Source organism: Taudactylus pleione, unplaced genomic scaffold (assembly GCF_031769625.1).
Source record: "Taudactylus pleione unplaced genomic scaffold, aTauple2 ptg000093l, whole genome shotgun sequence".
NCBI lineage: Eukaryota > Metazoa > Chordata > Amphibia > Anura > Myobatrachidae > Taudactylus > Taudactylus pleione.
This window is the reverse complement of record NW_028284495.1, coordinates 41,423,646-41,450,745: the sequence shown is the minus strand read 5'-3', so window position 1 is coordinate 41,450,745 and position 27,100 is coordinate 41,423,646. Positions and strand designations below refer to the sequence as shown.

The 27,100-nt window shown below is 43.2% G+C and overlaps 2 protein-coding genes across 2 annotated transcripts in view; one reads left to right on the top strand and one right to left on the bottom strand.

The window, feature by feature from the left end:
• Positions 1-9,681: 9,681 nt before the first annotated feature.
• On the bottom strand, positions 9,682-25,243 carry PSMG2 (proteasome assembly chaperone 2). The gene is made up of 7 exons (XM_088469722.1): positions 25,023-25,243; positions 24,196-24,367; positions 20,704-20,762; positions 20,259-20,377; positions 19,839-20,012; positions 16,320-16,440; positions 9,682-10,542 (listed from the first exon to the last, which is right to left on the bottom strand). The coding sequence occupies exons 1-7, from the start codon at positions 25,077-25,079 to the stop codon at positions 10,459-10,461; spliced, it is 786 nt and encodes a 261-aa protein (XP_088325848.1). The 5' UTR covers positions 25,080-25,243; the 3' UTR covers positions 9,682-10,458.
• CEP76 (centrosomal protein 76) overlaps positions 25,208-27,100 on the top strand; it is a 23,667-nt gene continuing 21,774 nt past the window's right edge. Inside the window, exon 1 of the mRNA XM_088469721.1 lies at positions 25,208-25,715. Coding sequence (XP_088325847.1) covers positions 25,653-25,715 — 63 coding nt within the window. The 5' untranslated portion in view covers positions 25,208-25,652. The remainder of the gene's footprint in view (positions 25,716-27,100) is intronic.

The following is a 27,100-nucleotide window of genomic DNA, read 5'->3' as shown; positions in this document are numbered from 1 at the left end:
TGTCTGCCTCTGCTTAAGCCACATCTGATTTGTTTTGTTGTAGAAATGACGTCAATCCTTGAATGTTATTCGATAGCGGTTCAGATCATTTGCGTGTCTCAGTACAAATATTGAACATGTATAAACACAATTCTCACATACAAAGATTGAGAACATAAGGTTATACTAAAACAAGTGAATACATAAATACCATGTCTACATATATTTTTATATACATGTAGTCGGGCGCTACAACATTTTTACCTTGGAGCAAGATATCATTTAGTTTTGGTGCCACTAAATTGCTGAAAGTCACCGTTTCAGGGGCAGCGGGAGAAACCCACCATGCCACCTACCTGATGACAGAGCTCAGTAAGCCTGAGGGCCCTTTGCTGATTTGGCCTTTGTATGTGACATCTCTGCTCTCTCCCAGGCAAGACACTGCCAGCACTACCGCGAAGCTCCTGGTACACATACAACTAATATACACCATAAAAAGTAAAGTCCTAGCGCTTCCTTCTAGGTCAATATAAAATGTCAAATGTAGTTCCCTCCTGCAGATTCTTTTAGATGAAGATCCCTTTTTAGGTGGTTCTTCTTTTCTTTTTAAACGTTAATTGCCACCAGGCATATATTCCAGATATATATAAAAGAAAAAAGATTGCCAAATATAGTGAAGTACAATCTTTTTATTTGAAAAACAATTTAAAATATATTTTCCTCCAGCACTTTAAGGGTTTAGGTAACGTACCAGATGGAGAGGTGTATCTGTACACCAGCAAACACATGCGAATCAGGACACAATCCCGGAAAAAGCCCCTGTCTTCACGATCACTGATGTAACCAAACAGCTCCTCACATCTGTGGTTGTACCTTCCCCTTGAACACCAACGCGTTTCAACAATTGTAGTCTTTGTCAAGGTGTGCTGGTATGATGGATATCCCCTTCTAATATACCCCACCTTTCTCTCCCATTGGTTAATGACAGAAAGTGGGTAAAAAAAACCTTGTGTTTCACACACACATAATTACATATTATAAGCACCTTCCAATTTTATATCTCTATTAGAAATAAATGTTGGTACTCTAATCCATAAATTATATAATTCCCGTTGAACGCATATAGTGCTTCCGGTTGCGCTCACCTGACATGTCACGTGTCTGAATGGAGCGCATAACGTTCTTCCGGGTGCGGTCATTTGACGCACCACGTGACTCGCTATTTGGACTCCACATAGTACTTCCGGATGCGGCTCCATAACGTATCACCAAGCTCCATAAAGCGTATATAGTGCTTCCGGGTGCAATCACTTGCCGCACCACGTGACTAATTCAATGCCGCTTTTTATTTCATATTAGCAGTCAATTCACCCTTCACTGTTTTTTATCTAGAATATATGAGTCATCATGTGACTCTATCTCTTCAAATTCATCGACTCCTTTACCACTCCGGAGCTTCCATATAAATCACCCCTCCTATTGTCATATGATCCGGAAATATGCGGGTCATCGTGGGGCACAAAATGGCTCCCGTTGGAACGCATAACATACAGTATGGAAGGCAATCCTATCTTAATACGGGACTCTATCACTACCACAAAGTGGTTACTAAAAGGTGCAAAAATACATTAAAAAACATTTAAAAAATCCATTTATGTAGATAAATGGATTTTTTAATGTATTTTTGCACCTTTTAGTAACCACTTTGTGGTAGTGATAGATAGATTTTGTGCCCCGCGATGACCCGCATATTTCCGGATCATATGACAATAGGAGGGGTAATTTATATGGAGGCTCTGGAGTGGTAAAGGAGTCGATGAATTTGGAGAGAGAGAGTCACATGATGACTCATATATTCTAGATAAAAAACAGTGAAGGGTGAATTGACTGCTAATATGAAATAAAAAGCGGCATTGAATTAGTCACGTGGTGCGGCAAGTGATTGCACCCGGAAGCACTATATACGCTTTATGGAGCTTGGTGATACGTTATGGAGCCGCATCCGGAAGTACTATGTGGAGTCCAAATAGCGAGTCACGTGGTGCGTCAAATGACCGCACCCGGAAGAACGTTATGCGCTCCATTCAGACACGTGACATGTCAGGTGAGCGCAACCGGAAGCACTATATGCGTTCAACGGGAATTATATAATTTATGGATTAGAGTACCAACATTTATTTCTAATAGAGATATAAAATTGGAAGGTGCTTATAATATGTAATTATGTGTGTGTGAAACACAAGGTTTTTTTTACCCACTTTCTGTCATTAACCAATGGGAGAGAAAGGTGGGGTATATTAGAAGGGGATATCCATCATACCAGCACACCTTGACAAAGACTACAATTGTTGAAACGCGTTGGTGTTCAAGGGGAAGGTACAACCACAGATGTGAGGAGCTGTTTGGTTACATCAGTGATCGTGAAGACAGGGGCTTTTCCCGGGATTGTGTCCTGATTCGCATGTGTTTGCTGGTGTACAGAATACACCTCTCCATCTGGTACGTTACCAAAACCCTTAAAGTGCTGGAGGAAAATATATTTTAAATTGTTTTTCAAATAAACAGATTGTACTTCACTATATTTGGCAATCTTTTTTCTTTTATATATATATCTGGAATATATGCCTGGTGGCAATTAACGTGGAAAAAGAAAAGAAGAACCAACTAAAAAGGGATCTTCATCTAAAAGAATCTGCAGGAGGGAACTACATTTGACATTTTATATTGACCTAGAAGGAAGCGCTAGGACTTTACTGTTTATGGTGTATGTCTATGTATATAGAGTTTTGTGACCTCTATTTATTGTCCTAGCTGCATCCTATATTGAAGCGCACTGTTATATAAATATTTTTTTGGACATACAACCAATAGCCCGTCCCTGTACAGACATGTTATTCAAGTCAAGACCATCGCGACCATCTTTTTGGCCGCTTGCATATGCTGTGGGTGGTCACCCACAGCTATACGAGCGGCCAGGAGGCCGCTCCATTTTCATGGAGGAGGGCCCTGATTCAGAGCGGGCGCTCTGGTCAGAGCGTTCAGCTCTGAATCAGGCCCATTGCCCACTCCTGCTCTAGGATTTACAGAGACCATCAGAACAAAGCTGGCTGCATTCCTAACTATCAAACCGGACAAAGCGGTGAAAGGCAACCTAATAATAAAACCAATGTGTTATGTTCATCCCTACATTGACTGGTGCCTCTCTCAAATGTTGGGAGGGAGCGAGCCATGGACAGGTTCAGGAACTCCGTTCCTTATGATAATGTCATACAGTTATTAAGAGGTTCAGGAACAAGTAGAGGTGCTGCCACAAAATCTTCAAGCAACTCCCCAGGCTTTCCAGCCTTGGTCTTCAAGGCACATATACATAGCAACAAAGCTGGACTGGCCATCTGGCAAATGCCAGAAGGGCCGATGGGTCGGTCTAGCAGAGGCAGATTGCAGGCTTACCCAGCTGGCAGCACCGCCTCCTGGGCAGCGCCATGCACAGCAGGTTTGGCGGCATATATGAAGTGCGGTGGTGGTGGGGGGAACCTGGGTGGGCAGCAGGACACCATTAAGCTCCCTTGAGCTGGAATGCAGGACCCGGACGGCACTACACTGAGGTAGGAGAGTAATGTGCAGCCACGTGATGATGCGGTCAGGTTAGAGAAGCGCGGATGGGGTAATCTGGGAAGAATACCAGGTGTCATTCTGAGTGACGGCTCCTGTGAGCTGCGTGCAGGGCAACCCGGCAGTGCCTCCCGAGCAGCACTGAGCTCACTGCTAAGGGAGAGTGGAGTGTCATTGCCAGTGTAAAATTGCGCCGTTACGTGGCCGTGGGTGACATGATGCGGCTAGCCCCGGTATGAAATGGGAAAGGTATATATCCCCTTCAGTTTCTGTACCTGGAAGTAACGTGGACTGGGGGTGAAAGTGCTGTTCCCTGCCCATACAGTCTACCAAATAAAAACTTGTCCCCTCGGGGGCTTGCTTTGCTCGCCGCGCTAGCCACAAGATTGTATTCCCCCTCTATGCCCTTGTGGATAGTAGGGAATAATGTTCGACAGTAGTGATGACATCACTGTACAAAAACTGAAGGGTTCTATCCACTTCTGTATGGAATGTGCGGCAGGGCGGACGGGAATCTGAGTGGACACCATTTTTTGCTACTTTATGACCTGCTGGACATAGTGTGTGGCTGTGTGCACTATTCTAATCCCCTTGGTGTGTTGGGCTGCTCTGTGTCAAGTAGCAGTGACGGTGGCCATCGTGTAAGTGTATGTTATTATTAGTACAGTACCGTACTGCTGAGTCTGTCAGGAATGCTAGCACTGTGTGTAGAAGTTGGTTTCCCCAAATACGAGGGTCCCATTTATGTAGCAAAAATAAAAGCAGCTAATTATAAAGCTCTAAAGATATTGAGGTGCTAAAAGAATATAACAGCTGGAGAAAAAGTATTTGACCCCTACTTTTATGGTCTGGGGAAACCAAATGAAGCTGGACATTTATAACAAGAGTTTATCAAAGTTGTTCTTTTCATGGAATTTTTTTTTCTTAAATATAGAAGCTATAATTACTAATATTTCTCAAACAAATGCAAATATTAGTATGTTTGGGACATGTGATTTTAATGACCCTTTACATGTGACATTATTGCATATTAAAGATTATATACTAACAAAATATTTTCATTGGAAATCAAAACACCTATTTTGGGGGAGGGGGGGAAATAAAATCATTCTGACACCCCGTGCTCTGCCACTCCTCCCTCCATCTCTCTTACCTGGTCGCGCAGGAGCTGTGGCCGAAGACAGCCAGGGGCTGTGCAGCTTTATAGCAATAGACTCCACGGCACGTGCACCCAGGGCCGTAGCTAGGGTGGTGCGGCCGATGCCATCACACAGAGCGGAACAGGCCGCCCACCACAATGTCCCCAGTGCCTCCTCTGATACTGGCCGCGTTGGCTGAGGGAAAGAGGGAACACCCGCTGGGAGGGTGGTGCAGCCAGTGCCTCAGCCGGACACACTCACCATGCTCAGCAGCTGCCAGTGCAGTTGTCACGCTGCGCTGGCTGTGAGGAAGAAGGGGGCGGGCCAAGTGAGGACAGAGACGAGGAGCAAGCAACTTGCAGCAAGCTGACCAGGAGGATCGCCGGGGGTGTTAACTGTCCTGCAGTGTTTAGTTACCAGCCAGTGCCACAGTCGGCCTATCCAGGGTTCCAGCAGGAGAGGAGACGGCAACAAAGTTAGGTTAGTGTGCTAGTAGAGGTATAGGGGGAGCAGTGCATGGGTAAGAGGGGAGAGGGAGTTTGGGCAGTGTGATCTGTAGTGGGGGCAGGTGAGGGGGGTCTGCATTGTGAGTTGTTAGAGGGGACAGTGTGAGTGGTGAGCAATGAATGAAGAGTGGGGGCAGAGAGAGGAGGGCAGTAAGCTTTGTGGGGTGCAGTGTGATTGGGGATAGAGACTGCTATGAGTGGGGGCTGTATGAGGAGGGCAGTGATAGCTATAAGTGTGACCAGTGTGGGCTGTGATTTAAGGCACTGATAGCTATAAGGGGGGCAGTGAGAGTGGGTGCATTGGGATCTGTGACAGGGAACAGTGTGGGCTGTGATTGGGGGCAGTGATACTATAGGTGGGGTATGTGAGCAGTGAGTGGGGGTAGTGATAGCTATAAGTGGGGGTGTGGGCTGTGATTGGGGGCAGTGATACTATAGGTGGGGCGTGGGGGCAGTGATAGCTATAAGTGGGGGTGTGGGCTGTGATTGGGGGCAGTGATACTATAGGTGGGGCATGTGAGCAGTGAGTGGGGGCAGTGATAGCTATAAGTGGGGGTGTGGGCTGTGATTGGGGTCAGTTATAGCTATAAGTGGGGGCACTGTGACCGGGAGCAGTGTGGGCTGTGATAGCTATAAATGTGGTCTGTGAGAGTGTGGGCTATGATTGGGTGGTATAACATGTAACAATGTGTATAAGGGGCTCTATGTGGCATAATGTGTATAAGGGGAACTACTTTGAGGTGTAACATGTATAAAGGGGTTTGGGGTACTACTGTGCAGTATAATGTGAATTGGCACTTTTGTGATGCCACGGCCCCCTTTATTTTTAGCGCACGGCTTCACCGCACGCTATCCCTGTTTAAAATATAGGGGGGGGCACCAATGCTCTTTCTGGCACAGGGCACCAAAATGCCTAGCTACGGCTCTGTGTGCACCACATGGAGAAGGAGGTGTAATGTGCAGTGTTTTATCTTAAAGACCACACATTACACCTTCTCCTCCTTGCAGTACAGGGGCCGTGCAGCCTATTCCTATAAAGCACACCCCTGACCGTCCCTGGCTGCCACACCTTTTAAATGTTTTGGGGGGGATGAGCTGCCCCCTTGCTCCCCATGTCCTGACACCCTTGTAACTACATAATTATTGTGCAAAAAGGATTGTCATACATAGGGGTTAATTTTATTGTACCAGATAGTGTTTTGTTTATTTACAGTGTACAGCATCTCTCTTTGAGGGCTGAGCAGCCTCTAAATCTGTACTTCTGTGTTAAAATAAGTTGGATTAGTAACTTGCTAACTAAGGGGCCCATTTATCATTAAGTATTGTGGCTTATTCGCAAACTTGCATGTGGTTCACTGCTTGCAAGATTTCATTTAGTGTTATAGGCTAGCTCTCCTATCAACACAAGAAATTGTCTGGTGGACTCATAAAATCTTAATCTTCATATATAGGGAGTGTTTCAATTAATTGCGATGTGAATAGAGCTGGGATGATGGTCCTTGGAGCTATTCAATTCTCTGTGATTCTTAAGCTGACTAAATAATATTTTCTCTCACCCTCCTGAGGGATCAAGGAGAAATATGAATAAAGTGACGGCCGCGAGGCTGTTTTCCAGCTTAGCGCGGTGCTGACAGCCGACACTTTAGTAAGAGAATTCTGGTTCTCCCAACTAAACACACTGCTGAAGTCACCAGAAACGGCATTCTATGACTTTAGTGCGTCTAGTTGGACTCAACATCGTGGTGAATTGAATAGCTCCCGGACCAACATTCTGGCGATATTCACATCGCAATTAATTGATTTGCCCCTATTGTGTGGTTGTGCCCCTTCCCAGCGAGACCACACCTGTTTTTTTTGCTCTCTCCTTGCTTCAGTTGTGGATGGGGGCACCAATGCTCTTTATGTACACAGGGAACCAACATGTATAATTATGGCTCTGCTTTGGTGTGCACAGATGGTGTCATCCTCTGCGTTCAGCACCCCAGCCCTAAAAAATAATCCTCTACAACTGCTAAGCTAGGGCTTGGTCAATTGGGAAAATGCCTTCCCTTTACTTTGTGTGTGATCTCCACCAGTGAAATTCCAGCTTTACCTAACAGAACCAACCAAATGTCTGACTATGGAACATGTGTGAATCCCCTGCAGAATGAGCTCTGTTGTCTGCATTTTAATACAGAGAATGATGTACACTTGTATGGTATTCTGATAGTCTGTACTCTTACAAATATATTTAATAAGTGGGAGGAGTCTATGGCAGGTGCGGATGCGAGGTGGGCCTGTGTGCTGTAAATGCCAGTGCCTATTTTTAGTCCCAGTCAGGCCCTGCATAGCAGTAACCAATCAGCTCCTATCATTTTACAGGCTGTTTTAAAATAACATTTAGGAGCGGATTGGTCTATCTCCATGCTTCGACAAATACCCCCTTTATTCTTTCTCCTTTACTCCATCTTTCTTTCTAAAATGCCTCCAGCCATTAACCTTGTTATCTCCTATCTCCATGGGGTAAATGTTCTAAGCCTTGGAGAGAGAGAGAGATAGAGCAAAAGTACCAACCAATAAGCCCCTGTCATTGTACAAACGCAACCTAACTGACAATTAGAAGCTGATTAATGGCTTCAAGCTTTAAAAATGTTTGAATTATTATAGGTTGTAGCTCACTGACCAGGCTGCAGACACAATGCTGGTTCCACCAAACTGTTGTGTACCTGTATCAGTTAGGGAATTCAGTTTGGCTACACTGGACAATGGTGTGCAGAAGTGGTTTGCTCATCAAGAACAAAACTGAAGGATTAAGCATTATCCATGACAGCACAGATATTGAGTCCAGCATAATTGGGTAAGAGAGAGAGAGAGAGAGTGTGAGAGTGAGTGTGAGTGTGAGAGAGAGAGAGAGAGAGATGCTAGATTCCATTTATCACCTTCTAGTATCTCTGGCTGTAGATATCGATCTTAATTAGGTTGTGAGTGTTTTGCACTCAGTCCTATATAGGCTTTTAGTTTTATGGAAAAGGCATTTGTATCTTGCCCATTGTCTCATCTCATAAGGTATCTAATGTTCCATTGTTTATTTTTAGTTTTGGGACTTTATCATTCTCACTTTCAAAAGTTGATGTGTAGTTTCCACTTTCTTAATGCTGATCTTGCGATCTGCTGATGCTCATCTAACCTAGGCAGTCTTACATACTTTGTATTTTGGGTTAGTATTGGTGATCCAGGCAGGAAATAGGTGTATGCAGATATTAGTGGCACATAAAGCAGACACTGGGGCATAAGCCCAGCAGGAGACTGTCCATGTTATGATGAGTTATATCCTTTACCAGGAAAGTTTCCTCATTTGAAAATAAACTTGCTCAATGATGCCCAAAGTAATCAGATTTTTTTTTTTAAATTGAATAATATAATTTTAATGGCTGGTAATAGATTTACATCAACTGTGTGTATAGAGTTAAAATTATAGACTTGAAAAACCTGATGTTTGTTAAATCAGGGATGGGAAAACTCAGGCCCGAGGGCCGTATATGCCCCGCACAGTCATTTGGTCTGGCCCTCTGAGCTTTTAACCGCTAGCCTCATCTGGCTAGCAGGGTGCCTAGAATGGCACCCCGCAGCCAGAATCTATGCAGCAATACCACATGGATCATCCTTAGGACGCCTCAGAAGGTCACACTGCTGCCCTTACAGCTCCCCGGAGCATCCTCATGATGCTCCAGGCATTGCTGTAATCACCGGTGATTGTGGCCATACCCCGTTTGACAACACAGAGGGGGCGTGGCCTGTACCGGGCCCGCAAATATATATATATATAAAAAAAAAATGTCCCTCGGCAGAAAAAAGGTTCCCCACCCCTGGTTTAAATAAAGCATAGCCATAGGCAGTTTGGTGTAATATTTTATACAAAGTATACAGTTAAAATAGCATGGAGTAATGTTTCATCATGAATAGAATACTGAAGGGGTTAAGTTACCAAAACAATGAAGTTGCAGCCTGCTAGGTGACAAGTATTCTGTACAGATGGCAGATTGGTGTGATCATACCCAGGTGTGTGGCACATAAAACAGCTGCAAGCATAACTAACAAGCTCTTATTTTGTCTTTCATCGATGTTTCCTATATTAGCACCACCATGGACATTGTACATTATGGGAATGGAATTATTAGCCATTCTTGTTCTCAGGGGCATGGAAATATTAAGGTAATTTGAGCCGTATATTTAAAGTACTATTTTAGATAGATTTGTGCTTGTGCAAATATAGCATTGAGTGTGCCGTGGCCAATTAATTCTCTTGCCCATGACCATGGTGAACTATTATTGCTGATTAAACTCTAATTCCTGTTCTCATTGGTCTTCATTGTGAGGAGTGTTCTGGATCGGGATTTGCATAATTGCTGTGTGATCAAAGTCACTTAAACTAAGTGGGGAAAAGTTTGTACACAACAGGCTGGGAAAACAATTCAAAAATACTTTATTTTGAGCTCATACCAGAAGGAATTACGCGGACAGACACCAGAGTATCAATTTTGCTGCCTCAGCCAGAAGTCATTACAGTTGAAACCACATAAGGACAAATACAGACATTTCTTCCTCATCACCCTCCATCCTCAAAGTAGGTGGTTTCATTAAATAAGTTACATAAGAAACAAAAGGAATGTTTTCCATCCCACAACTATTTTTACTTAAGTTAAGAATAGTCCATGTTGACAGAAACTGCATTAATGAAGCTGAATGGCAAAAGTTGCACATCTTTGGAATATCGATATGTTCCAGTAGTTAATGTCATTGGGTGTATGTAATATCCTTTGTGTAGATTGGACTACTTTTATTGGCTATTACATGCTCTCCAGCGAATTATACTAAGCAGCTTGCGTCTGTAATTTTCCAGCAGAATCTTCAGATCAGCCTTGGCTAGTTGTTGGTATGCTGGGATCCCGTACCAAAACTTGTCACTGCTGCTATACACATCACATTATATCCTGCTGTAGCCAATACACAGAACAGCTCAGTTCATTGGGAATTCCAACAGCACAACTTTATCCTGATTGATATACATTCCTTGCTGCACCCAACCACACAAGGATAAAAGCTTAATTTTCAGCAAAAATACATTCATGTATGTATATTATAACACACGATTGGAATCCAAATCCCCCAAGATCTTTCCTGTACTATATGTGAATATTGTAAAAGTGCTTATTGATTCCATTGAAACCACCAGTTATGCCTGCTCAGAAAAGCATAGGTGGCAGACCGCTGCCAAAGAGTAACCTCCACGAACTTGGCATCTTCCAGGGAGGGGTGGCATCATTAGTCTGGAAATAAGCAATGAGTTTGTTAGATTTGATGAATTGGTTAGTTGGGCGCATTATTGAGAATGCTTAATTACTTGCTATTTATTTGTACCACAAAAGTACTCCAGTGTCATCTGAATAAAACTATCAATTGCACAACACCACATAGTTGAGTAAATAGTCAAAGGGCTCAATTCAATTAGCCGCGAAAGGGTCGATTTGCCGTAATTCGCACCCCTCACTCACATTTTCTTTACGCAGCCCTATGGGTTTGCGAACAATAATCAGCAATTTCAGCATACAGCCGCACTTACCCGCAATGCTAGGGGATTAGCTGCTAATTGGACTGAGCCCAAAGAATCAGTACTACTACTGATACCGTACATAACAATTCATAGCACTGATACCGTACATGTGTTTCTATCCATAAGATGTGCATCATTATGTTTCCCATTAAACATGGAAGTAATGAAGAACACCACACTATTTTGAAATAAAAGGGGATTTATCATCCCCACATTGATCCATCTAAACCACTGAATAAAAACTTGTCTAGCTGACTTGTGTCTAAAGAGAGAAAGCAAAGTTCCTAAATAACACAGGAATAACAAGTCAGTCGCATGGGTGCCCAGAATTGGTGCTGGGGAGTAGCTACCATCTCGAAAAGGTGGCCATACATCAGCGACTGTTAGTTGTAACGCGATGGGAAATGCCGGCGTTTCCAGGTGGAAACGCCGACCTCCCACCATTGATGTTCTGCGATCCGGCGACGGCGATTTGACTATCGCGATAATTTTTTGATCGCGATCTTCAAATCGGCAAAATCCAACATGTTGGATTTCTGCGATCCTGGTTTGCAGCATTGCGGGATCACGGCAATCCATCGCAGATGGATGGGGCCCATAACACAGAATGATGGGACGGAAAACACCAATATAATTATCTGCAGCTGCTTTACAGAGATATTACCTCCCTGAGCGCACAGCGTCACCTGCACTGAATACACATATGAACAAGCTGCAATAATTAACCCATTACAAACATTTATTATATTTAGTGACCAGACTTTAAGGTGATTGTACAGAAAATACATTTATATTATCATAATGTTTAAACAGATCCTATAAACATTATGTAGGAGGTACATGAATATTTATATCTTAACTATTACCACTGTTTGATTTATTCTTCATCTGGATGTTTTATGCACTTCCAGAGTGAATCAAAGACTCTAAATATACTTTTTTCCAGTTGAGTTGTTTAACAAAAGTATCACTACAGAGCAGGAGATGGGCATCAGGCATGGTCACATGGTTCAGCCGGAGTTAGTATAAACAAAACTATGTTGTCATGTCCTTCTTTGAGACCAACACAGCAGAGGATGCTTGCGGGCTAGGAAATTGCTTTATAACGCCTAACTCCAGCATCACCTGTACCCCCTGTATGTTTTCTCCTTCACCTTTCAGAAGACAGATTGCCTATTATCCTTTGCTCTCCAGTTGCTATGTGGTGAATCACCAAGAAGATCCAGTCTGGCTTACTTCGGTAATGGGTACAAAGTTGTTGGTACCACCACGTCTTTGGGCTGTGGGAGTGATCATACTCTGGCAACTGAGCTTCCCGCAACCATAATACTTTATTTTCAGCCAGGGCTCTGGTGGTCTTGGATAGCTTCCAAGGCTAGAGCAGAGAGGTGTCTGTGTAGAAGAGAGCAGGTGAGTGGGTACATATTTGAAGGTAGCAGAAGAGGGGTGTTTTCCAGCTTGCTGTACAGTACTTTGGGGATGACTGCTGAGCTGAAGTTATGAACATTTAGTCTGCATATTGGTCTTGGTCAAACAAATAATGCTTCACATCCAATGTGCAACATAGACCTGTCTGCAAGTCTCTTGAAAGTAGTTCATAGCATTTTAGGCGGGTCTCCTACTATCTTAACATTCCACCCATCTTCTTTACGAATGCTGAAGACATGTTAATGCCAATTTTCCACCATTTGCCCTTGAGCTGCTTCTTGCTCACATTGCTGTAGGGGATGCTGTGAACTCTTCGGCACTGCAGTTACCTCTTACTAACATGGCTTTCAACAGGGATAATTCCCATTGGTTACTACCAGTTATGGGTTTCTCTGTGACAAGTGAAGTAATCGCACATTACTGACCACTCTTACTGGTACTACTTGGTCTTCAGATACTAACAAATGGAAGTGAAAACTGTGCACCACCATGATGCCTCTAGGAGAGCAGTCACTGCCATCACCAGACTGCTTCACTGCAACATGGAACCACTTGCTGCTGGGTGCAACACTTTATTATGGACTGTGTTTGTTTCCTCTTGGTTACATACTTTGATTCAGGTCTGTAGGGTTGAAAGCAGATTGTTGTCTCAAGGTGCTGGGATCAAGACACAAGTGCTGGGATGGATTAAAGTGGTTGCTGATATCTTGTGGGTTACAAATATGAGCAGTTATAGGCATCTTACAGGAATAGAGCAAGATCTTTAAAATAGGAGTGTTTATTGCTCATTAAAAACTCTTAAAATACCAGTTTTACACGAGGATACACATCACAGACAGTAACATTACATGGGGCCTTGCAGCACTTTGTGTATAATTTTTATACTAAAGGAAACAACTGCACTGGTATAATTATTTGTTTATTATCTGTGGTACCGCTTGAAGTAAATTTAAGAACAATAGTACATACAAATTAGCATATACAATAAATACATTAAGGCTCATAGATGCACCATGTAAAAAATGTCCTACACAGTCCACAATCTGCAATATTTGATCAGTTGGATTACACAAATTAACAATGTATCCAGTCTCTGAAAGGAGTCTTGTAGAAGAAATATGCACCTCTATAACCAGCTGTTTCATTTACTAGTGCTTTGCCTGTATTTTTGGTGAGGTACTTCTATTAGTACACTGCCTTGTGGGGGAAAAAAACAAATATTGTTTAGATCACAAGATATATAGGTGTATATCTTGATATATGTAATCTCACCCTTTCTTGCTTATCATAAAACTTGGCTATCTGGATGTTGATTCAGGCTACAGCTAGCCTCTGTGATATAAGCCACAGGGTTAATTCCTCTGAGACACTGTATTTGTCTCAGGGTATGCAGGTTCCTTCGGTGACAAGACAACTTGCAGGAGAGTGACCGCCCGGGCAAGTGGTCCGTCTTTGGCTTCCAATATCAACTGAGCTCGCCAGCTCCTGCAGCATAGAAGGAAATCCTCAAATGGCCGGCAGTCAGAGAGATGGAGAGACTGCCCGGACCCACTGTAGGCATGGGTCAATAGGGCTCGTCGGCTCCAGCAGTAGAAAGTCACGGAGTATATGTGGCTGGACTTTTTCAAGATTAAAGCTTGAAAAAGTTCACGGATGAGGATGAAACGCTTTGCTGCCCACTAAATGAGCATTCTATGTATTCAGAAATCTGCTATAATTAATATTAGACTGAGCCTGTCTAGCGGCTTATGCCACAACCAGCCGCACATACTCCCAGACTGGATACAAAGGCGAAACTGGGGGGTGGACTGGGGGTGCACAGGACCACCCATTAGCCCAGTTTGTCGATCAGCCGCTGCCTGGCTTGCCCGCCCATCGCCATCCAGGGCCAGTCCCTACAGTGGCCGGCAGCCGCCCTGCACCCTCCCACGCCCTCTGCCGCGATCGGAGCTCAGCTCTGATCAGGCAGCTCTATTCTACAGCTTCTGCGCAGCTTACTTAAAAAAAGAAAAATGGCTGCTGGAGGAGCTGCTGCGCATCCTCCCACAAGCAGCCAAACAGAGGAGCAGCAGCCAGCAGGTAAGTGCTGGCAGCGGCGACTGCAGGGGGGGTGGGGGGAGGTTGGGGCAGACTGCACAGGGCTGGAGCTGACTGCACAGGGCTAAGGGGGGGGGGGTTAGAGTTAACACAGGGCTGGGGTGACACGGGCTGGGGAATGTGGCTGAGAGACACACTGGGGCAGAGAGGTGCACACTGGGTCCGGGGGAATGGGGCCGAGAGACGCACACTGGGTCCGGGGGAATGGGGCTGAGAGTCGCACATTGGGGCTGGGGGAATGGGGCTGAGAGTCACAGATGGGCCTGAGGATGGAAAGACCCAGGAGTTCCTGGGGATGGAGAGTCCCAGGGGCTCCTGGTGAGAGATATGGAGGCCTGGAGATAAAGAGACACAGAGAGCCTGTAGAACCATAGAGGGGCCTGGGGATGGAGACATTGGGGAGCCTGGAGAGACAAAGAAGTTTGATCAGGGAAACTAAAGCTGGGACCACCCATTACCAGATCTCTAGTTTCGCCTATGACTGGATACATTGTTAATTTGTGTAATCCAATTGATACAAATATTGCAGATTGTGGACTGTCGAAATAGGAAGTTTCTTACATGGTTTATACTGCAATAAGATCTTTAATTCAAGATGCATCTATGAGAGCCTTAATATATTTATTGTATATGCTACTTTTTATGATTTGTATGTACTACTGTTCTTAAAATTAACTTCAGGTGGTACCACAGTAGATATTAATATAATAAACCATTTTATATTTGCAGAATAATTATAATACCAGCGCAGTTGTCTCCTTTTGTAGGATAGTTATTGTGGGGTTAGCAATTTTTCCCCTTTGTTACTGCTGCAGGTAATTCCTTGGGAGATTTGTTGGTGCGATACAATTTTTATACACAGGTTGGTATGAGGTAATCCAATCCCTCGGATTCAATTGTCCTGCACCTGAATCACAATGGTCCCAGGTCACATTTTTAATATTACATAATGTGGAATGGAAGGTGGGGATTTCCCCTGTACACATAATACACGGATGAGACAAGGCCCAGCCCAATCTCCAACTTGGTATTGAGTAAGTCTGGGCGAATTATATTTACATTTTCTGTCCAAAGTATCTTTTACAAGATCCACTCTGGTGAATAGTGATGCATCCAAGCCAAATAAGGCTTCATAGATATAACCCAGAGGCATAAGCTTCCCTGCTGCTTGGAATGTGGAGCTCTAATGAATCATGTAACCTTACTGGAGTGGGATCCTGTGCAGCTGCTGTCTGGTCAGGAAGTGGGGGAATGGGATGGCAGCAAACCAAATACCACTGGCATCCTCCTTTGTACTTATCTCTGCAGTTTTCAAGCCCTACCTTTGTCAGTTCCCAGCACTCAGTAGGAATGAAGCTCTCTCAAAGCCCCGCTGGTTACACACTGTATTTTTAAAATACAGTTCTAATTTTAAATACTTCTCATTAATATTACTAACACATTGTAAGCACTAAGCTGGACATTTAAATTATGTCCTGCAGTGTGCGAGGGGGGGGACGGGGGGGACATTTTGCCATAAGAATATTTACTACTTCTGGAATAATTAAGTGATTGTGATTTGAATTTCAAATAAACATGTTAGACTGAGGTATGCAGAGAGCACCATTAAATACACCTACAAGGAAACTATTAATAGAGTTTAACACATTTTATTTATCATGCACTGAATACAAAATCATCTAGAATAATGTTAATTATATTGTTCTATCAGAGGGCAATAAACTATCTTCTACTATACTTACATCAAAAATGTGTAAAGTGTTTCATATGAACTTGTGGCCTATCAGAAGAACCTCTGCTATATTTAATAGCTAAGCATAGACGTATCACCAGACTTTGTTAGGATGCAGTGAAAAGACCAGCTTGAAATCTATAGCAATGTTATGTACATGCGAATATCATTGTTGTTTCAGTTAAGATGACCAATAATAACATCACATACTGGCTTTAGGGTATAAAACTACTTACTGCGGGTTCCAGCAAATTAAGCCATTTGTTGAGGTGATTGAGAAGGGCGAAAGCATCAGGAACGTTGTCACCTTCTGAGCAGAACTTTAAAACAACAGCCATGTGTATGTCTTCTGAGCAGCTGTGTGGAGAGCAAATATATTGCTAGTAGCAGGTACCAATTTGTAGTATTATTTATACTGCTATGCTATGGTTCTATAAGAAATACTTTCCAGGTATGTACTGTATATCAAAATGCAACCAGTCGACTACTAGGGGCTGCAAATTAAAACAGTACATTTTCTATATGAAGTCCTACATGTGATTACATCTAATCTCATATGCCAAAAATAAACATCACAGAACAGTTTTACCATCAAACTTGGTAGTTAACCCCTTCACTGCTGAGGGCTCTCTCAGTCCTGTGCTGAGCCCAGTTCTCAACCTTTCAGAAAAAGCAAAATATAGCTGCTAAGGAGTCACATCATTTGAAAGCAGGTACTCCCATCTTTCACATAAGAGTGGCCCATGTGTGCTGATAGAGGGGACCCGTGTTTTTCAAATGCGGATATCCCTGAATTTAATGATGGTTGGGGGGAGATTTTTTTTGTAGTGCAGGTTTTTTTTCCGGCCGATTACACTGATCATCAGGCAATAACTTCTTCAGGGGCACATAGTTTGACGTAGGGGATTTTCCAAAATAGTGACGTCTGCACGCGCATCTTGATCATATCCGCAGCTGGCGCAAATTCCCATCAATCATCTAGACCAGTGAGGAATTTTTTTGGGGGGAAGGGGGGGAGGCAGGTGCCTTTCTGAAGTGGAATGAGCAAATTTCAGCATCCACAGTTTAAATCTATATCTGAACAAGTCCCACTTTTCATCCTCAGTGAACGGATTATGACTGGCAGTTGTTATAGAGCCACAGGAATTGGATGCCTTAGTATCGTTGAGATGATCACAAACTTCCGTTATAAGAGAAAATTCTTCTGGAAACTGTGAGGCCATCTGTATAACAACTAAAAATGTTTTTAATGTGATCATGGAATAGGATAGTGAACCTAAACATACAACAGACTAGCTGAAAAAGAGGAAACTGAAGCCATGGATTCTATTGGAGTTTCGGTCAGGACTCTGAAGGCCTGTTAAGTTGTTCCACATCAAACTTCCCTAAAGTGTTGCCACAATGTTGGAAGCACACATATTTTATTATTTAAACAAATTTTCTTTATTGCAGCATTAACATATAGCATCATAGAATATTAAAAGTATAGCAACACATCAAGAACAACAGTAAACAGATACCAAGAAACAATACCATTATATCAATCTCCATATTTTGAGAAATACAAAAATGAAAAGTAACAATAAAATTAGCTAAATCAATTAGACTCGAATCTGCATACCAATCGCACCTCAGGTAGAAATTAAATCTATTGATATCGGAGGGTCTAGAGAACACATATGCGTTTCATACCACTCGGTACCTCGGGAGCATCTCCAGAGCAGTTCTCTTAGTAGCACACAATTTTTTAACGTTTGGCATTGGGTATTAGGATTGGATTGTGGATTGGTTGTGGAAACCCACCCCTGAAAACTATTTTGCATTTATATTTTTGTATACAAATTTGATATAATTATTTTAGAAGACTATCTGCCATATTCAATTTGAGGTGACATGTCGGAATCGGTGATAATTTATCAGCAATGATGTAATTTCCGCCTATTTCAATCATCCCCATATTCAAATTACATTGACTTTTCGCGAAAAAAAAGTGCATAATTGGGGTTTAGGGGTACAGGCTTTAAAAAAAAAAAATAGCCTGCACCGCTGGGAATGACCACTAAAAAAGATCTATGTTTAAAAAAGTAAAGAAAGAAAAAAAAAAAAAAAACGCGACACCTCAAAAAATTAATTTCAATTTTGTGGTTAAAAGAAAAAAAAGTGGGAACAAACTGTAAACTACCGTAATAGATTCCAGAGGGGTTCCCAGGTATACGGCAGGTGCATTTTTGAAGAATTTAAAAAATCATTTTAGGGACTTAAAAATATGCTTGCACCCATTTTCATGTACCCCAAATTTGATGGCCATAGTTATTTTTCTCCCCCAAAAAAGCTAAGTGCTATTCTTCACAGCCGCATTTATGCACCTGCCGCGGCTATTTAAAAACCAGACTTCCTTCTGCAGGCAAAAACGGGGGGGGCCCATAGTGATCCCCCATGTCTGGACATCTTTAGGGGGCTCCTAGGCTTATTCCCTGAAAATTCCCCTTTTTTTTTTGCTGATCCAAGTTTCGCCGGTTCCCGATTTCGCCTACTTTGAAATTGAATACGGGGAATAGCGGGCACACGCGCAATATTTTTTTCCGCCTGGAAAACAGGTGAAAAGTCTGGACTTTTCGCCTCAAATTGAATACGGAACTATTTCATTCTCAGCACTGGAAGGGGATCAGTAAAGTGGTGTTATGTTCCTTACCACATCAGGTGCTTATGGCAAATATAATTAACTGGATGCCTTTCTTACAAGAACTTATGTGTCCTTAAGTTGTAATGGACATTATGGAGGGGATTGTCCCAGGAAATTTACTAGATTACCATTTAGGAAAAAAAGCTTTCCCCCATGAGGCTAAATTGGCACCAGACAGCCAGAACAGCAGGTAGCTATTTTCCTTCCTCTGGATCAACACAATTAGAATCTATAAAAGGTTGAACGTGCATCTCTTTCATCCTTATATACACCACATATAAGCATAAGTTAGATCAATAAGGAAGGAAGAGGGTAAAAGCCGGAAACATAGTAAATGCATTGAAAAAGCCGGAACTCCATAGTAAGTGTATTAGAAAAGACGGAAATCATATTACATGTATTAGAAAAGCCGGAAATCCACAGTAAATGTATTAGAAACGCCAGAAATCATATTGCAAGTATCGAAAAGACGGAAATCCATAGTAAATGTATGATTGACGGTTTTTTCAATGCATTTACTATAATTTCCAGCTTTTTTAATGCACTTTACAATGATTTCCGCCTTTTTCAATACATGCAATATGATTTCCGGCTTTTCTAATACATTCACTATGGATTTCCGGCTTCTGTAATACACTTACTATAGATTTCCGGCTTTTTCAATACATTTACTATGATTTCCGGCATTTCTAATACATTTACTATGATTTCTGGGTTTTCTAATACATGTAATATGATTTCTGGCTTTTCTAATACATTTACTATGATTTCTGGCTTTTCTAATACATTTACTATGATTTCTGGCTTTTCTAATACATTTACTATGATTTCTGGCTTTTCTAATACATTTACTATGTATTTCCGACTTTTTCAATACACTTACTATGATTTCCGAGTTTTTCAATGCAGTTACTATGTTTCCGGCTTTTACCCACACCCAATAAGGAAAACATTTTACTAGAAATTGCATGACAAAAGTGTAGTAACTAACTGGAGTCTTGTGTTAACAAAAAACAAATTCATAAAAGTCATAATACAAGTTACTATGACTGGGGGAAAAAAAGTTACATACCAATCTTCAAACATCTGTTTTGTAAAACCTCCACCAGGAATTGATGTCTTTTTTCCTTCATCATTAATCCCTGGATATAAAGACACCTTCTCCATTTCCTTCCATTCCAAGTCCTTCATCACATCAGCAACCGATTTCTGCAAACCTGGAGTGACCAAGTAACGGAATGGACTCCTGCAGATAACAGATTAGGCCTCATCAGCAGATAGAATAATCTGTAGAGAGTGATGTCCCTTTCTTGACATCCCATGGCTAACCAGACAAACTATTTTACTTTCTGGTTATTGAAAGTCAGAGGCAAGAACATGACAGTAGGAAACTTAAACAAAAATAAAAAATCATATGTATACCTAGAATACCTGAAGAAAAATTCTATCATTTGTTGCAATGGATCACGTTTGCTACAGCCTAAACACATACCCAAAAAGCTGCTGGTCATCTCGGTGGTACGCAGAGCTGCTTGAGAGCAGAACCACTTTGGAAAATCCACACTTCTTAATCCAGCATGTTAAGGCTTGGCGGAAAGCTCTTGATTTTTTCTGCACACAGATAAGCGATAAAGGAGTACGATGGAAAATAAATTATCGTCTACCTAGAACTGGCTGCAAAATAATCACTTCTTAGACACAAAGACATTAGGTAACACGTACAGAATAAATCAATATAAAAATTGTAAAGAACATAAATAATAGATATCACTTTACAAATGCTCCATTAAAATATCTGAAATTATTACAAAGAAAAAAAATGTACACACATTCATATTTTATGGATTAATACTATTCTTTTACTTTAAATGTGTTGTAAGAATTACATTTATAGTTCACGTTAATACATAAACAAATGCATTTGGCAGTCTGCTTACCTTTATGAGCGATGATCTGATCTGGAGAACAGTAAGACTCCTGGAGGGCAATGCATACACTATAGATAATAAATGTAATATATATTAATATATAGGTATATAATGTGTACAAACATAACATTGGCAAACTTTGTGTGTATTGCACTAATGGTAATTGACCATTCACTATACTACTATCAGAAACAGACCTAATGAGAACTATGAAGAATCCGGATCCAGGCTCCTTACATGTTGATTAATGTATACTGGATCCAATGTAATGAAAACAACAGTCAAAACAAAATTCAGACAAGCCCTGCACCTATGGCACTCTAATCTAAGAAACCAGAAGCGGTATGTGATTTAAATATCGCTGATTGACAGCAATTCAAGGACAACAGTTTCAGCAGGTATCGCTGCGCACATTGCGAATTTAAGGTTAATTATGTAAAACAGCTCTTGGTAGGGGTGTCTATTTTGTAATCAGTACAAATGTATACAGGGATTATAAATAAAAATAATTTATCCCTGGCTATCATTCTTTACATTTCTTACCATGGACAATGAAGAAAATAAAAAGCACATACAACAACAGGTGCTCTCATACAAGATACAAAATGTAAATTATTCCAAACATTAAAATTCCCACAGTAAGCAGAGTGAAAAGACCATCCAATTCCCTTACTGCTTTACACATTATGGCAGAGGTAACCAGCTAGGACATTTAACATAATTTTCTACTTAAATAGAAAAAAGTAAACACAGATCTCAAAGGGAGAAATTGCAGCATTTAGCCCATACCTCCAGAGTAAGTTATAACTTTACAAAAGTACTTATTTTAATGTACAATTGTCAGTACATCTGGTACACCCCTACTATATATATTCATATGGAAAATGTGTTTTTGGATTTGCAGATTAGAGGGTTTGTTTTTACCAATATTCTGCCAACTTGTATATATACACTTGGGATACATTTATATTTATCTATTGTGATTCTAAAGGTACTCTAAACACTTATTTGCTGAAATACACGATTGCCAATTTTTTATTTATTTATTAATAAACTGAAAAATAAACTGAGAAATGTAACCCTGTGACAGCTTATAACAGCCCCCTATACTTTGCTTAGGGCCATGAACAGCCACTGACATTTTTATTTGAGAATAAGGATGATTTCCCCACTCTCTCATGTACGTCACATAGCTTGCACACTGCAGATTTAACAGGCAATGGACACAAATTTTTCTAATGGGACTGCACAATAAATTACAGTATGGAACTTGTGGCTAATTGAATCTGGCAATTAATGTTCTATCATCTGTGGGAGTTCCTGTGTGCAAACTCATTTTCGCCATTATATTCAACTAGCTGAAGTACCCGGCGTTGCCCGGGTGTAAATCTTCAATTTATTAAGTTTTATTATGTGATGGTTTCCAAATTAATCCAGGTTAAGGCCCAGAACAGGCTCCTGGGGTCAAAGTTCTGCCCAGCATACACCAACAGAAGGTCAGACCAAGACCTCAACCCCCTAGTATGTCTTCTGGGAACCAATGTTACCAATCTGTGAAGTGTTCGTCCAAATTATGTGATGTCGTCCAAATCCATCCAGTAGAAGGCTCAGAACAGGCTCCCTGGGTCAAAGTTCTGCCCATTGCACACCAACAGGAGGTCCAAACGGGACCTTAAAACCTGGCCAGGATCCAACTGGATCACCTCGCGTTGGTTTCATCTAGGGGTGTGCACTGGCCACTTTTCGTGTTTTGGTTTTGGATCTGAATTGGTTTTGCCAAAATCACCCTGCCATGTTTTGGGTTTTGTGTTTTGGATCTGTATTTTTTTGGAAAAAAGCATAAAAACAGCTGAAATCACAGAATTTGATTTTTTATTTTGTTCCTACGCTATTATTAACCTCAATAACATTCATTTCCACTCATTTCCAGTCTATTCTGAACACCTCACAATATTGTTTTTAGACCAAAAAGGTTGCACCGAGGTAGCTGGATGACTATGCTAAGCGATACAAGTGGGCGGCACAAACACGTGGCACTGCAGTGGCAGACAGGATAGTAGTTTGAAAAACTAAGCCACAAAGAGTACATACTTGGCGCTGCTACTTTGTTGATGCACATGCGGCTAATGCGCACACAAACACAGAAAAATAAACACTTTTAAAATGTTTTAATTTTTTGGGGCACTTTGGGGGGTCACACCACCCAGCCCTTGACTTATGACACAGGCGCACGCTTGGCCCTGATACTTTGTTGATGCACGTGCGGCTAACACACAAAAAAAAATAATTGTTTTTTGCACTTGGGGGGAGCACCCCCTGGACAACACTACAGCACCCTTTTCGGACTACAGTGACATAGAAGCCACTGAAGCCCCCCTCTTCTGTCTGCACACAGCTCCTATGGACAACACAGCCTTTATGGGACAACAACACAGCCCAGCCAGCTCCTATGGATTAGGACATAGCCGCTATGGACAAGAGCACCACCAGCAAAGCAACCCCACCCTCCCTCTTCACTTTCCACAGCCGGAGTGAGAAATGGCGCCGACGTGGGGACCTTTTATTGAATCCAAAACCTGCGAGAATCCGACAGCAGGATGATGACGTTTTGCCTCGATGGCCAAACGGGAAAACCCGAGCCCGACTCGGTTGCCGGCTCGGATCAGGGGGGGGTCGAATTTCTAAAATCCGAACCAGCTCATGCCTAGTTTCATCCCAATGCATAATCGTAGGGACAGACACACGAACATTCCAATTAATTTTATATACAAGATGTAGTATTGTGATTCTGCCAACCACTTATTGGGTGGGCTGTGTTACTGTGAGATTAGGGAGGCCAATCCCGGAATCGGCGGGATCCCAGGATTTTGGCCTAAAATTGGTGGAATTTGAATCCTGGGATTGAAAAAAAATGACCCGGGATTGGCCTCCCTATGTGAGATATATGGGGTGGGCCAGCTTATCATACATCGTATCTTACTGACATGTCAGCGATATTGTCATTCTATGTGTGTGAAGCAGGTTATGAACAAGTCCGAGCTGAAGTAAAAGAACAGAACGTGTAGACACACATTTACTCCGTACATTTACTGTATAGTTGTGACAAACAATATATATATTTATTTTTTTATAATGAGTTATGGTTACACAAGTCTGTCTCCATATAGTGATGCCATTACAAAACCAGCAGTTTAGTTATACAATCTGCATACCAGCTCATTAATTTGAGATTCTCCCCAATACACTTTCATTTAGAAATGCGTCATCTGCAATTACAGTTTTGCATAGTGAACTCATTTTCACTGTTTGTAACAAAACAATGTAAACTGCCTTTCTGATAGGGAAAAGGGTAATGAAAATAGGTCTATTGATTAAGAAGTACAGTGTACCCTATAGCTTTTGATGTACTGTGTGCTTTTATCCAAACTTCATGTAACAGCTTATATAAAATTAAGCAAAAGTTTAAAAATATGGGACGTTGTATCTGTAATAAGTACTTGCCTTCAGCATTTGTACACAGTTCCAATGAGTTTTCTTCATTAGTGGCATAAGGATTATTACCCACCATGGGTACAAGACAGTCTGTGTAAAAATATCCAACCTTCGGCATATTCAGCGTGGAAACTATCAAGTCAATAGCTAACTGTCCAACATTCCCCACAGATACTGCAGGCTGAAATGAAAAAAGTGACCACCCCACACATGTAAGATAAACATTCACACTTGTGAAAATTGTATTTGTGGGGCCGATGGGTCAACTAAGATGGGTGGAGCTGGCAGAATAGTGCAGAATGTGGAGGGGATGGAGAGGCAGGACAGGGAGGAGAGGTGGGGGAGACCGGCATGACGGCATGGAGGGGGTCAGACAGGACAGCACGCAGGGGTGGGGGAATGGGGGACAGGCAGGTCAGTGACGGGGAGGGCGAAGGCAGGACAGCGCGGAGGGGGAGGGGGACAGGCATGATAGCGCGGAGGGGGGGGGACAGGCAGGACAGCGCGGAGGGAGGGGGGGGATAGGCAGGACAGAGCGGAGGGAGGGGGGACAGGCAGGACAGCGCGGAGGGAGGGGGGGACAGGCAGGACAGCGCGGAGGGGGGGACAGGCAGGACAGCGCGGAGGGGGGGTGAAGGGCAGGACAGCGCGGAGGGGGGGGGGCGAGGACGGGCAGGACAGCCAAAACAGTGCTGCGGGGGGGGGGGGGGGCAGGCAGGACAGCAGAGGCGTGAAACAGGTGAACTAAAGTTCTGCTCATTAGTGTGCAGGCAGAGAAAGGAGGCTGCATTCGGTATGCACAGAAAGAAGAGTTAGGAGGAGAGGGATACAATTACCAGCAACAAGGTACAGTCCGTAGGAGGCGACCAATCTGATGCCACCGGTATGAACATGACTGCAACTGTCTCCGCGGAAGTGGATAGAATGATCCCCTTCAATTTCTTTACAACGACGTCATCAACCAGTGCCCAACGTCATTCCCTGTCTCCGCTACACCAGCAGCGCACACATATGACGTCATCTCAGCGCCCTACACAGGGGTCCTACTAACATACTGAATATAGATGTCTATACAGATGCCTGTCAGGCACTTTCAAGGCACACTCCCGCCGGTTCTCCCGCCTATCACCTGACGCGCTATAGTACATACTGGACCGTGCAGTCACCCATAGTCACACACACATACATACACATAGAAGTCATTTATACAGCGCCGAATAAGTTAGAGACCTCGGTATATTTACACGGGGAATCGTGACTGATACCTGGAATGTTTTTCCTAAAAGACAATACATGATCTGATTCCTATATACTAGTCACTGCACAGCGCTAGTGTGTGTATACTGTCAGCGCTGTACGGACGGGTTGGGGAACACGGGAGACCCATAGTAACACTGCATTATTATACAGGACTATGAGCAGATCACCAGTCACATCACTCTTATAGGACACCGACTGCTGCCAGCATGTCTCTGCCCCCGGACAAAGCCACAGAGCTGAGGCAAATCATCCATGAGCAGCTCAACCGTGTAAGTACCGGGCAGGTAACGTGATGCTGCTAACACTGGCGCTGTGCTGCGGGAATCCTCCCAGTGGCTGCCATGCAGTGTTACCAGCTGCTCACACAACTAAAACAGATACAGAAAATATTTTGGGCCATTTGTATCCCTGTATCACCTCTCTGTCATCTAGCCCCCATCTGCGTGTCTCTCATCCGTCACCCCTCCTGTCTCACACTCTCATCTCTCCCCCATCTGTGTGTCTCTCATCCGTCACCCCTCCTGTCTCACACTCTCATCTCTCCCCCATCTGCGTGTCTCTCATCCGTCACCCCTCCTGTCTCACACTCTCGTCTCTCATCCGTCACCCCTCCTGTCTCACACTCTCCTCTCTCCCCCATCTGTGTGTCTCTCATCCGTCACTCCTCCTGTCTCACACTCCTCTCTCCCCCATCTGTGTGTCTCTCATCCGTCACCCCTCCTGTCTCACACTCTCCTCTATCTGTGTGTCTCTCATCCGTCACCCCTCCTGTCTCACACTCTCCTCTCTCCCCAATCTGTGAGGGAGATTCACTTGTTGCGTGGGCTGCGATAATTAATGAGTGCCCAATTCAATCATTCTAGGCGCTCATTAATTATCACCCTCTTCACGCCCTATTAGACCAGGTTTAGCTGTGTAAAACTGATAAACCCGTCTAATGTCCTGGTTAGGGCGCCCAGACCACGGGTTTCTCATGAGTGTGCGAGCAGAAATGCAGGCGCGGCATTCAGATGAGCAACAATTTAATTGCTCCGTCAGGCACCTTAGAAACATAGCCACTAGCTAAAAAATGTAATCACCCCCTATGTGTCTGTCCCCTGCCTGTCTCTCACATCACTGCCCCCCCCCCCATGTTTCTCATCACGGATGGTGTAATGGTTTGTGTTACTGCCTCACAGCACTGAGGTCGTGGGTTTGATTTCCACCATGGCCCTAGCTAGGCTAAATCGTTTAGTGAATGAACGGGGAATTCAATTTAAGGGGATGGCTAGCGTTCCCGCTAGGCTGTTTTAGCGGGGCGCGGGGCCCTGCCCGACTTCTGGAGGGCAAAAAGCACCCTTCCTTGACAGCCTGCGGGTGCCGTCTTCACCCGCGGGTCGTAGTGTCCCACGGGTGGAGAAATGTGCGGTGACCCGGTCACCGGCGAAGAATAGACGCCGGGCGCATGCGCCCGGCATCTATTCTCACTGTCTGCAGCGCTTGGGGGCTGCCCGGCGTGTCCGTAAGTGCTGGGCACGCCCCCAAGTATAACGAAAAGGGGGCGCGTCTTGTAGACACGCCCCCTTTTCGGGCCTTTGGCGCACGCACAAAGTTGCCCTCTCTAGCTCGGCGCCCTGCCTGCCACCTGAGCTAGAGTGAACACCAGTTGGTGTAT

Coding starts and splice junctions, on each gene's coding strand:
- PSMG2 (XM_088469722.1), bottom strand. CDS start 25,079: ATGTTCATACCGGTGGCATCAGATTGGTCGCCTCCTACGGACTGTACC. Junction 20,763..24,195: donor ACTGTGTACAAATGCTGAAG/GCAAGTACTTAT, acceptor TATTATCTATAG/TGTATGCATTGCCCTCCAGG. Junction 20,378..20,703: donor TCAGATCATCGCTCATAAAG/GTAAGCAGACTG, acceptor ATCTGTGTGCAG/AAAAAATCAAGAGCTTTCCG.